Genomic DNA, 13,823 nt, shown 5'->3' with positions numbered 1-13,823 from the left:
TCAGTGGTTAAGAATCCACCTTCCAATGCAGGGGACGCAGGTTTGATCCCTGGTCAGGGAACTAAGATCCCACATGCCGTGGGGCAACTAAGCCCACATGCTGCAACTACAGAGCCCACACGCTCTGGAGCCCATGCGCTGCAACTAGAGAGAAGCCCGCACACTGCAACAAAGAGCTCATGCGCCACAACGAAAGATCCCATGGGCTGCAACTAAGACCTGACACAGCCAAAAATAAATAAATAAATTAAAAAGTGTTCACTTAAAAAAAAAAGATATATATGTATGTATAAATGAATCACTTTGCTATACACCTGAAACAAACAACATTGTAAATCAACTACACTTGAATTAAAAAAAAATTTTTAAATAAAATAAAAAGGACTAAGCTGCATACATATTTAAAATGTACTGGTTACCTTCTAAGTGAAAATTCTACATTACTGCAGAAATTAATCATGTAGCACACAGCACTGAGCATCTAGCAAAGGCTGTGGATTTTACAGAATTTTTTACAAGAGCATCTAGCAAAGACTGTGGATTTTACAGAATTTTTAAATAAACGGCTAATTACTAATTACAAATACTCAGGTTGTACAGAGTAAAATTTTGCCTTTGTTCCACTACAAATCATTCAAACCACTGCAAATCACTCCTTTACAGCCAATGCAGCTTATCACTGACAATGGCAGTAAGGATAACAAACCAACTGTTGGGCTGAAAACATACCTCTTTTGTATAGTAACAAATTACTTTGGCATGCATCCAGTATACCTATTACTTGATATAGATTTCAGCATTTCAAACCTTTGATGGCAACTCAAAAATAAAAGCAGCTTCTTTGAGACTAAGCAGATCTCAATGCAAAGCTGAAGAATCATGTAGAATATAATATTGCATGGAGTAAAAATTCTCCTTAAAGCATTAGGACTAGCAGGTCAATCTTTTTGGTTGAGAAAAAATATTGAAATTTAGTGACACAAAATTATGGCCTGAAGAAATAAGGTATTAAAAAAAAAAAAAACACAGAGAGAAGTGACTAAAAACTGAACTATATCATTTTATCACAGAGCTAGGATTAAAGTTGGGGGTAACTGAAATTCCTCTATTAATGATCTTCTCACCTTTACGTCTGTTTCTCTACCTAAAAGGTGGGGGAATATACTGATTTAAGAGAAGCACACAATATAATCACTGTAGTATGGGAGCAGGAGGGGAGAAGACAGAATGAGGACAACAGGATGGTAAAAGGACAATGGGAAAGAAGTAGAACTCTGTCAGCAAAGAGAGAGTTCAGGGAATATTATGGAGGGAAAGGGAGAAAGGCTGTGTATTTTCAGAAGGAACCTGAAAGAGGAATTTTCTCTTCTCATGGGTCCATCTTTTCAGTGTCATATTTGTGGTCAGCACTCACGGTTCTTTTGATCAACATTAACAGAAAGTAAGTTATGAAGAGAAGAAAGTAGGTAAATATGAAAAGGAGAGGCTAATGGAAAAAAATTATTCCTGGCATTAAAATAACCTCCCAAAGGTCTCCAAATCTTCCAGAACAGATTAAAAGATATCTGATGCATTGAAATAAGTATTGACAACATACCAAAAATTAAACAGCACACGAATTGGGATTTTATTATAGGGACTTGGTTAATAGGTTTGGTAAAAACAAAAATGGAGGCAGTGCTATAAAAAACAAACAAGAAAAGAGAATGTCCATTTTTATCAACAGGAAATGTAGAACACACTCAAGAAATCATAAACAAAAAACACTGAGAATTCCCAGATGGACTTTATAAATAATTAAGCAAAATTCAGTTTCCATACTACTTTCTAACTGGCTCTAGGTCAAAAGGACAGAGAAATGTTGAGGGATTTGGAATGTGTGACAGAATTATGGAAACAGGAAAGCCAAAAAACGTTTTAATGAGGAACAGAATTCATTAATATGATTTTTAATACATGTGGGAAAACCTCAGTGAGCTGGCAATTTAGAAGAAAAGTTTTGTTTTGTTCAAACACTAATAAAAGAAAAACTTTTCAAAATGATCTGAAGTAAAAGCAATAAGACCAAGATTTAAGAGTTACATGAACACAAGATAAAAATAGGAAAAAAGACAAAGTAGGGGTTGCGGGGACTAAAGGACCTAAAGGAAAGAAAAGACTTGGGTTTTCAAAAGACATGATAAACCTGAAAAAAGTGCTGGTATTTATGGAATTCCTCCTCAGAGCAGGATGACTCTAAGCAATTCAATGAGCTTTCCTCTTTGAATAGCATCAGAGCATCTGCCATAATTGATGCACAAAAACTCTTATTTGAAAATGACCAATGATGTAATTTGTCCAGGCTGATGATGCAATTTGTAACTTACTTCTTCCTTCCCTAACTGCCTTTACATTGGTTTTCAGAGTTCATTAGCATTTTTATCAGAGAGCCGGAGAGTGAACTGAAGAAAGCAAATAAAATGAAATTTCAAATCTGTCCAATGTCACTACTTGTTAGCATCTCTGGGAAAAGGTTTGGAAGAAAAGGTTGAACAAAGGTTAATGGGAAAATGTTTACTAAATGTACATTCTGTCTCAATACCCCCAGGGAACTTAATACAGGAATTATTCTTTCAGAAATAAATGTCAGGAAGAAACTATCAGGATAGGACACACACACACACACACACACACACACACACACACACACACACACACAGTCCTGTTCAAATATGGAAACACCTACCCCACTAAATCTAAAACAAATCAGACGCCCACACTGCTCTCAGATGCTCTGAAAGGGCATTTCAATGAAAAAAAAAGGACAGTCTTTTCAACAACCAGTACTGGAACAACTGAACACCCATACATAAAACAAATGAACCTTAACCCACTTCTCACACATAGACAAAAATAATTCAAAATGGATCACAGATGTTAGGTAAAACCGAAAAAGTATGAGACTTCTATTAAAAAAAAAAAAAAAAAAAAAAACAGGAAAAAATCTTTGTGACCTTGGGTTAGGCAAAGAGTCCTTAGATAACATATCAAAAGCATGATCCATAAAAGAAAAAAATGATAAACTGGACTTCACCAAAATTTGAAACTTCTGTTCTTTAAAAGACAATGTTAATAGAATAAAAAAATAAAACCACAGACTGGGAAAAAATATTTTCCAATCAAATATCTGATAAAGGACTTTTATCCATAATATATAAGTAACTTTCAAAATTCAAAAATAAAACATTTTTTAAAAATAGGCAGGGTAGACTGTTCACTAAAGAAAATATATGAATGGCAAATAAGCACATGAAAAGGATACACAAAATCATTAGTTGTGAGGGAAATGCAAATTAAAACCACAATAAGATACCATGATACACCTATTAGAATGGGCATGGGGAAACTGACAATGCCATGTGCTGGTGAGGATATGAGCAATTAGACCTTTCAAACATTGCTGGTGGGAATGCAAAACGATAAAACCACCTTGTAAAACAATTTGGCACTTTCTTACAAAGTTAAACATACATAGCCATATGACTCAGCAATTACTCTTAGGTATTTATCTAAGAGAAATGAATATTTATTTTCATACAAAACCTATATACAAATGTTTAGAGTAGTTGTAATCATAATCAGCAATAACTGAAAATAATCCAAATGCCTTTAAACTGGTGCACAGGTAACACACACCCAATACAGTGGAATACTACTCAGCAATTAAAAATGCATTATGCTAAGTCAAAAAAGCAGATTCAAAGCCCTCATACTATATGCCTCCATTTTTAGAGCATTCTGGAAAAGCAAAACTATAGGGACAGAAAACAAATCGACGGCTGCCAAGCAGTGGAAGCAGAGGGAGGAGCGGACCACAACAAGAGGATGTGGGGTGGGAGGAACCTGTACCCGACTGTGTGGTGGTTACGAGGACCACACACATTTGTCAAAACTTAAGGCGGTACATTAAAAAGGAAGACGTTTACTGTTTGCAAATGATACCTCAATTTTTTTAAAAGCATTATATATGCATTCAATTAAAATAGAACACAAGGGTAAGAGGTATGAAGTGATGGTCTCTCTCCACTCTGTACTTTATAAATACAAAACACCACTGTTAATTTCCACAGTACCTTCCTCAGAGGAAACTTGGCTCTTGCTAAAGTACTGATATTCCTAACAATCACATCATAAATACTCTCAATGATAAGACCGATTTCAATGATAAGATTTCATCTCATGATTTGGACCAACGAATCTGGGGGTCATGTCCCAACTGTTTTCAAATGTTTCAAACAGCTTCATTAACACAGCAGCAGAAGTGGTCTAACACCTAGAATAAGGCCTTTCAGTCTGAAAGGCTCTGGTTTAGGCCTACCTTTGGCACCATCTGTGAAAGCTGCTGGACATCCATTGCATCTATTTCTTCTCCTGAGACTGACTGGGAGGTTTTGGAATATAATCCCAGACGACTAGCTGAAGTGAAATGGGAAAGAAAACATAATTAACCAAATTGGTTTTGCTTGATAGGCTAGTCAACATAATGCTCACTTAATATGATTTGTTATCAACTCACTTTCTCTTTAAGTATAAAATGTCTTTGTATCAAGGGATCACAAGACAGACTACAATAAGACAAACAGAACTGAATTAGTAAAAAGTGTGGGGTTTTCTGTTTGACTTCTTGATTTTTGTTTAAATTTAAGAATAAAGAGTTTTCACAATTTAACCCACCACACCTAAGAACTGAAACAAGGCCAAGCAGGTTCTGCTTGGGAGCTCAATTTTAATGAAGATCAGAGTGCATTTTAAATAAAGTAAACAAAGCCAGGCAAAATGGTGGCTCATCTGTGGTATCATGTAGTTGTACGTAAATGAAAATAAATGTTGAGAAGTTTCTCTAGAAACAATCTTCCCAACAATATGTTTCCAGTGACATATTTTTCTTAGATCACATGAAGTGTGAAATTCCTGTCTCAGTCTCTTTCCATATTAATAAGATAAGAATTAATGAACTTTAGCAAATTTTAAACTTATAAGTATGAATTATAGTTTACAGGTTCTGGGAGATTAACTTCCATGTCCATTTTATTTCCTTATACTTGTTAAGTAATCTTAAACAGCATTCAAACAACATAGGCATATATGTATTAGACAACAGAAATACAGACACAAGTTATTTTCTTTCAAATTAGGTACAAAGTCTGCTTTTAAAAAATTATACTCAAGTTGAAAGAAAAAACTAAATTTCATATTTTCTTTCACATTCATGATCTAGTGCTTCTATCTGTCAGCATAGTGGACTATGAGGTTAAAAATAATCAACTATTCTTTTGTAAATAAAATGTGATTTCACAAGCTTTAGTTATTTTCGACTAATAGTATTATTTTTTTTAACTAAAATAAAATTTTGCCCACAATTTTATAGAGTATGAGCAAACAAAAGCATCAATTTTAACCGTATAACTCAGTATTATGTAAACACACTTCATGTCAAATGATTCACAGAACTATGCACTGCACTAATTTAAGAAAAACTATGGAAAACAAAGGAAGCAGCCTAGTTATACCGATTGCAATTGCAGTCTCCTGTGAGTCTCCAGTAATCATTTTTATTGACACTCCCGAGGCAATGAGTGTTGTAACTGCTTCTTTCACACCAGTTCTAGGAGGATCAATGATTCCCACCAGGCCAAGGAACGTCAGTTGTCCCAATTCAGGACCAGAAGCCAAAGCAAGAACTTGGGAAATAATAATAAAATCCGAAAAAGAAAACGTGAATCACAAAACCATTAGAATTTACTTTACGAAAGCTGGAGACCATAACACTTCTCAGGTAAATGACTTAAGACTACAATGTCATTGTGGTAATTACAGAAACTCTAAAAATCAAAATTACTACATGCAAAGATATTCTAGTTTAATGGTTCTCAATATGGGGTTGTTTTAACTTATTAAAAATCAAAAAGAATAAGACTAAAGAACTGTTAAGCAGAGAAGGCAAGCGAGGAGCAAATAAGAAATGTTTTCACATAGCAAACACATGCAGCTCCTTTCAGTAGAAACTACTGACTCTTAAGAAAAATACAATTAATTATTTGGAAAACTATAGGTTCGTTGAGCTTTTTTTTTAATTTTTTAAAAAATAGATTTGTTTTATTTATTTATTTATTTTTTGGCTGCGTTGGGTCTTCCGTGGCTGTGCACGGGCTTTCTCTAGTTGCCGAGGGCTTCTCACTGCAGTGGCTTCTCTTGTTGCGGAGCACAGGCTCCAGGCGCACGGGCTTCAGTAGTTGTGGCGCACGGGCTTAGGTGCTCCGCGGCATGTGGGATCTCCCCGGACCAGGGCTCGAACCTGTGTCCCCTGCATTGGCAGGCAGATTCTTAACCACTGCGCCACCAGGGAAGCCCCAGTTTGTTGAGCTTTAAAGTCAATTTTAAACAGACACCTTTGAAGGTGGCTTCTCCTAATGTATTTTCATCTTTCCATCTTATAGGCCTCCAGAACAATTCAATAGCTTGAAGAGAAGGCTATGTTAATTATATACAACATGTAATAATTTTGTACCCAAGAAACCCTGGGAGATAAAGTTAATTTGTAAAGTGATTGTAAAACCACTAATACCAACAATAGTTTATATTCTTTCACTCTTTCTGTAACATTAATAGGATTTTCTTATTTGTTACTTTGATTCTCTTAAAACTATATAAATAATACCACCATACCATCATTTATAGTTAGTTTCCTGTCATCCTTGGGAACTTAAGATATAACACAAAGCACCATTCATTTCCAAATACCATTTAGCTTTTTCTCAGAATTCTGGAACCTCTGGTAGCTACCTTATGAGCCAGAGGGATGTGTCTCCATCCGGGAAATTATAAGACTGAACAAGTTACCAAAGAAGACACACCAAAAAAAGCACACAAACTAAACATATGTATCTCACAGGGAAACTGAAAAGTCCCAGAGAGATCACGGGAAGTATCCATTCTTATTCAAACAGAAGGTATGAAGGATGAGATACATTTGGAAAACCATGGTTAGAGGCAAATGACTTCTATTTGTCCAATGTATGAGTCATACCTAACTATTTACGTAGATGTGAGCCCCAAATGCTTTCACTCTGGAGAGAATGAGCCACTTGACAGTCCCTGGTGTTGGAACAGAGGCAGATGGCAACAGAAGGGGGGCACTGAGTATCAATCTGTGTGTCAGCAAATCCTAAGAAAGGGACGCCAGCTCCTGGCACTCTCAGTGAAGGGGTGGTATTAGCCCAGACGTCAGTATCCTGTATTTATTTGTTTGCTTCTTTAGCACAAATGAAGATCTATTGTTACTGTTTGGGACAAAGGTATGTAGACCTTTTCTGTGTGGAGGGTCCCCAACTTCCTCCTTTATATTTAAAACATAAAAACGAAACGTACTCCAATTTTAAAATTAACATGTATTTTAAGAAACTTGAGTTTTATAAAGTATAAAATAAGTTCATATCAAGTTAAACTTAAAATCTTTATTCATTAATTCTTTACTCTTCATTATAGTAACTTGAGCGGGAGGAGGAAAATGGAGCATAAGCAGAGAAGAGGAAAAGATGTGAAGCAAGGGACAAATGCCCAGAACGTTTCCCAAAGCCCTGTGAAACAAAGATGTTCTCCTCCACCAAGTCTTGTCTATTTCACAATGTTACCACACCAAACCACACATACACAAAGCTCCACAATCTTTCAGATGAAGAGAATTAGTCAAAAAAAAAAAACAAAAGTGTGAAACCTCTGTTACAAAAATTAAGGAAAACAGGGAGCACATACCAGACCTTTAAGACTCTCTAAATGCAAGCCAACTTTGAAACCCTTTTGCTGTGAGCTGCTAAGAATAACAAAACACTGCCCTCAAATGAAGCCACAAGAATACCTTTCTAAACCTATCTTATTATAAGAGGAGAAGTCCTGTAAATCTATCCAAAAGTTCTATCCCACAGAAAGCCCTTGCTTAAGTGAACCATGAATAAGAAGAATACTTTTTATATACTTGTTTCCTGCTCCCAGGAACTGTGGTGCTTGACTTCCATTTTGTAAATAACAATAAAATTAAGGAAGCCAACTCTTCCAATTTCCTTGAGAAAGACTACATAAGTGCACGGGTGGGTGTGTGTGTGTGTATTCCCCACAAGCCAGAAGGTAAAAACCAGGTACGGCCCGAAGCCCTGCTCTTCAACCCTACATACACACGATGTCCCTAGAAGAAGCGGCCGATGTGTGTGTGCACAGCAGACCCCCTTTCCCTGTCACCGTCCAGTCAGCAGCATTTCACAAGGCAGAGTCTGGGCACCTCTTTCCTCGCTGGTGATCGGCAAGGGAAGGAGTCAGCAGATGAGGAACAAGTAAGTAACCACCTCAGTTTAAAGAGTTAGAGGCCTAAGTCTTTTAATATTTAGGAAAGTATTTTAGATTAACAAACAAGACCCAGTGATAACATAAGGAGGGAGTAACATCACCTTACTTCTATCTATCACCTTTCCCACAAGATAAACGTATCTAAAATAAAATTTCTATCACCTGCTCAGAGACCACTGCAGGTCTGTAAGAACTAGAGATTTCATATTTTGCTACATTCCCAACTTTTTATGTTTTGGGAACATAGAAACAATTAGCCAACTAAAACCTAACACTTCAGAAATGGCAGGCTTCTACGAACCCTGGAATAGAGCTGTGCAGCTCAGATGTGAAGCATGAATTCATCTGCAATTAAAAGAAGGCATTACCTCTCCACCTAGGGGACTGTGCTGAAATGGCCTTACCTCTGAGCCCTGCAGAGCCCATCTGGGCCTTCTCTTGTTGGTACAGATCTCTCTGCTGCTGGGTGAGTGTCAAGGTCTGCCCTTTGCTGTGATATGTAGTACAATACTTAATCACCTGTTCATAAGCACCCTTCATAAAACAAATCTCTGGTCTGTCCTAAGAAGAAAAAACACAGCAAATAAATTCAAGTTAATTTCAATATGTATATATCTGCCATTGGAATCAAAAACAAGTGGCATGCATTCCCATAATCCCCAGGGAAGTTACTCAAGCCTAAGGCTTTGAACAGCACCTGAACTCTGAAGATTAAAAGCTCACATGGGAGTTTTCTGCATCCTCTTTAGAACACAGCATCTACTCCACACCCTCAGCCCCACACTGAAGGCAAGGCTACACTCAGCTCCGCACTAGGCACTCTGAGCTCACGATGTAACAGGAAAGGGAAAAAGATCTAACGTCAGCCCACAAGCAATGGTTCAGGCTTTCTACTACTGCTATTATATGTATACATGTGACCCCATTTAATTCTCACAGCCACCTTGCAATTATGGGTATTATCAGACTTCTTATTTTTTATTTTTTACCCTAATAAAGTAATAAACAAAAACTTACAATGAAAACCCACAGTCCCCTGCCCAAACCTCCTCACCTCCAGTCCTACTCCACAGAGGCAAACCAATTTTATTTTTTTTTTATAAATTTATTTATTTATTTTATTTATTTTTTGGCTGGGTTGGGTCTTCGTTGCTGCGCATGGGCTTTCTCTAGTTGCAGCAAGCAGGGGCTACTCTTCGTTGCGGTGCACGGGCTTCTCATTGTGGTGGCTTCTCTTGTTGCGGAGCACGGGCTCTAGGCGCGTGGGCTTCAGTAGTTGTGGCACACGGCTCAGTAGTTGTGGCACATGGGCTTAGCTGCTCCGCGGCATGTGGGATCTTCCTGGACCAGGGGTCTTGAACCCATGTCCCTTGCATTGGCAGGCGGATTCTTAACCACTGTGCCACCACAGAAGTCTGAGGCAAACCAATTTTAACTCTCTTGGTTGTTTTCTTTGGTATTTATCTTCATGTTTTTAATTTTTTTATATACATAATTTATTTATTTCTGGCTGCATTGGGTCTTCGTTGCTGCACGCAGGCTCAGTAGTTGTGGTGCACGGGCTTAGTTGCTCCACGGCATGTGGGACCTTCCCGGACCAGGGCTTGAACCCGTGTCCCCTGCACTGGCAGGCAGATTCTTAACCACTGCATCACCAGGGAAGCCCTTAATTATGTTTTTATTGCTACTTGTTCATGTACCAATTTTATACTCTGTCTACTGTGACAGGCGATCGTCTGGCCACCTCCACTATCTATTCCTTCTCCTCACTGTTATAATACATGCAGAGCAAAACTCACCGGTATTCTGCTCACTTTCTAACTCCTCACTGCTGAGCCAAGTGGCCACCAGAGCGGTTCACAAACATCCCAGCTCTCCTTGGAGGCACACGGTAGAAATGTATTTCCCTGCACCTCTTACCACTTTGAAGTCAGATGTGATTTGCTTTGGCCAATAAACATGAGCAGTACTTGTGTTACTTCCAAATGGCAATTTAGGAACCAGTGCATAACGTGGTCCTCCTCTGCCTTGGTACGACAGTGTGAGCTCACATTGAGAGGAGTGTCCATCTCTGTGGTCCCCAAGTGATGAGCAGTAACCAGATGTTATGGGGAAATAGGCAGCAGAAAGGTACGATGTTGTTTCCATGGCCTACAGAAGCCCAATATATTTCTTCCCGTTCAAGTTTTATCTTTCATAAAGTTAGTAACTGTCTTTTTTTATTTGCTTAGTTTTCTTTACACCTATTACTCATTATTTCCCAAGCTCCTCTATGTCATATAAAGCCCTTCTCAATGTATTTTTCACATGATCCAATAAGCAGGTAAGCCATTACTCCGGTACTATGACTGAGACCTCTCTCCTCGGGCTGTGCTCTCCTTTCCTTTTCTAGTGTGAGCTGGCTCATCTCCAGGCTTGCTGCATGACTGGCATCCAGGAGCTTCCCTTCACCCCTCTGCTGGTTAGAACTCACAAGGTTCTAAGTCTCCCTGTTCCTTGATTTATACTCTTACCTTGGAATAACACATCCATCAGTATCTAAGAAAAGCTGTGTGGGCTATACACTTTGAGGCTTGTGTGGAAACATTTTTATTTTACCCCCACATATGTAAGCTCAGCTGGGAAGAGATATCCTCTCAGTTGAAGGCTTTCCTCTATCATCTTCCAGCCTCCAGTGTGCAGTGCCACATTTGGAAAGTCCTAAACTTTGGTGTAGGACCTCCCCCCTCCTTGCCTTTCCTCCCACCCCACAATCTCTGGAAGCTTTTAGAGTGCTAAGTGCCCTCAAATTACTTGATCGTGGGCCTTGGTGTGTTTATTCTCTCACCCCCACCCCTCTTTAACATACATATTGTGCTGAGCAGCTGGTGGGCAATTTTATCCTAGAAGCTGAAGTTCTTCCTCTAGAAAATTTCCTGATGTTATTTGCTAAAATCTTCCCATTTTCTGTCACCATTATTAGGTGGATATTGGATCTCCTACATCAATTTTCTGATTTTTACACCTTACCTTTTATATTGTCCACCTCTTTGACTTTTCTACTTTCTGATAGATTCTTTGACTTTATTTGAAAAACATTCTATTTAAAGTATCCTGGTGTCATTTTTTACGGTCTTTGGAAATTTTCTTCAGCATCCAGCACTATCTTTGTTTCTCTGAGACCCTTTTCTCTGTTGGCTTGGTCTGTGTCTTTCATACTGAAGGCTTTCCCCAAGTATCTCACAATCCCTGTCTGTCCACTTACATTCAAGACCAAAGCAAATAAAGGTCTAGAAACTCCATGGGCACTGCAGGGTTTATCAACTGGTGGCCCTCACAGTAGAGTGACAAGACGAAGGCCAGGAGCAGGTAAACTCTACCAATGAACGAAGAGCTAGCTTAGTTAGGACTACTCCATGCTGTAGGGATCTCCCTGGGACCAGTCAGCTTCTCTAAAACTCTTCAATCTTCTGACTTGGAGAATGAGGATATGGGGATACCTACCTGCAAGCATTCTGAGAAAGTGGAGTTAGGACCTAGGACAACGGCTTGCCCTTAATCACCCTGTGTTTAGTCTTAAACCTTAATTCTGCCTTCCACTCTTGTCTCCAAGATGACATTTCTGGTCTGGCCTCAAGAAACAGAGAAGTAAGTGGGGGAGTTCTATTGGTTCCTTATTAGAATTTTAACCTGATCTCCTCTTTTTAGCCCCATGCCTTAGGCCCCACCTTCAAAGATACCTGTCCCCCTAAGTCTTTCCCATACTTTCTCTTTTTTAGTTTATCTTTTATTCGTTGGTTGTCATTTTGGTAGGTTCCAGGGAGAGAGCAGAGATGAATGCAGATTGTCATGTTCAAATGAAAGTCCTCTAAAGACAAACTATTTGAGCCTGGGGCTGTTTTTTGTTTGTTTGTTTGTTTATGGCTGCGCGCGGGCTTTCTCTAGTTGTGGCGAGCAGGGCTACTCTTCTTTGCAGTGTGCAGGCTTCTCATCGCGGTGGCTTCTCATTGCAGAGCAGGGCTCTAGGCACGCGGGCTTCAGCAGTTGCAGCACGCAGGCTCAGCAGTTGTGGCGCACGGGCTTAGCTGTTCCGTGGCATGTGGGATCTTCCTGGACCAGAGCTCAAACCCCTGTCCCCTGCGTTAGCAGGTGGATTCTTAACCACTGTGCCACCAGGGAAGTCCCGTGGGGCTGTTTTTAAATTGGTACATTTTTCATATCTGTGCCAGGCTGACCTCTTCTAAATCCTGAGTCAGGTCAGCGGGTTTGGGTTTTGTTAGTTACATCGGTTGATTTTGTTTTCTAAGAGAAACTCTTCAAGTCAGCAAATGGAAAGAATAATCACGCCCTTTCTATACTTAATATCCCGCCACTCCCTACCCCTACCCCCAACTGAAAAGAGTCAATGTACAACTATGGTGAGATTAGATTCAAAACTGCTGAAGTCAAATCTTCAAACTTACATGAGCCACATTATCTTGAAGTAGTGTGTGACCATATATAAAATGTAAAGAAATACACCTTCCAAATAAACTCATACATATTCTTGCTATGTAACTATATAGACAAGGGACATCAGCTAAAAATTACCTAACTCTGATGCAATTTTTGAAAGCTTTACATTACAAGGTTTAAAGTAACAGGCATTTTATTTTTATAGTTTTGTTTCCAACTGTCTCCCTTCCCTGAAGTTTATAAAAGTTCCTTTAAAGACTAAACAGAAATCTTTTTTCCCCTCATCATCAGAGTTCCTGGCACAAGTTCAATGTAGAGCAATTTAAAACCAATGTTTCCTACTTATTATGGGCAAGGGGGAATCCTCTCACTAATTCTCATCTACAGAGATGTAACTGGTTTCTAATGTTTGCTCACAGGTAAAAACACATATCCGTTTATTAATTCCTAATAAAGAAAATGTAAAAACAGCTATATATTTTTAAGGCCAAAGTAAGTGTAAGCATCAAGCTGGTAATAGCAACTATGAGTGATATGATTATATACTGTAGATAACTATTGTACATAACTCTTACTGCACTGTGTAAAAATTCTAAAGCACCCAGAGATAAGGTAGTAGCTTGAAATATCAGTGCATTTCGTTTGCCAGTTTGTTAGCTGGATCAACTAACATGAATTATACACATTTGGTAACCACGTTTCCACAAAGTAATGTAGTTTTTGTTCAGTCTGAAGACAAGACATTCTTCAGTGGAAAAACACAGACAACAGACAGCAGAAACCTGTCATCAAGAACAAAAAAGATGTCGAAAGACTGATGTCACAAGCTCCAGGAGACTGAGAGCAGGCTCCAGCTCATTTGAGTTGTTTGCTCATGCAGCAAAACTGACATGTCTATGCATAAATTCAAAGAGAACATGAAAACAACCAGGGATGAGTGTACTATGAATCACACATACTTCAGAGCTGGTCTGTGTTATGCTCACTGACTGCTTAAATCTAAAGGTGGATAA

At 38.7% G+C, this 13,823-nt stretch overlaps 1 protein-coding gene across 5 annotated transcripts in view; it reads right to left on the bottom strand.

The window, feature by feature from the left end:
• Positions 1 to 13,823, bottom strand: part of ATP2C1 (ATPase secretory pathway Ca2+ transporting 1) — a 104,505-nt gene that overhangs the window by 13,164 nt on the left and 77,518 nt on the right. For all 5 annotated transcript variants that reach the window (XM_068545903.1, XM_068545900.1, XM_068545902.1 and 2 more), the window contains 3 exons: positions 8,781 to 8,937; positions 5,550 to 5,720; positions 4,358 to 4,455 (listed from right to left, as the gene is read on the bottom strand). In XM_068545903.1, the coding sequence (XP_068402004.1) occupies positions 4,358 to 4,455; positions 5,550 to 5,720; positions 8,781 to 8,937 (426 nt within the window). The remainder of the gene's footprint in view (positions 1 to 4,357; positions 4,456 to 5,549; positions 5,721 to 8,780; positions 8,938 to 13,823) is intronic.

Source organism: Eschrichtius robustus, chromosome 6 (assembly GCF_028021215.1).
Source record: "Eschrichtius robustus isolate mEscRob2 chromosome 6, mEscRob2.pri, whole genome shotgun sequence".
NCBI classification, from domain to species: Eukaryota; Metazoa; Chordata; class Mammalia; order Artiodactyla; family Eschrichtiidae; genus Eschrichtius; species Eschrichtius robustus.
This window is presented reverse-complemented; position numbering and strand designations above follow the sequence as displayed.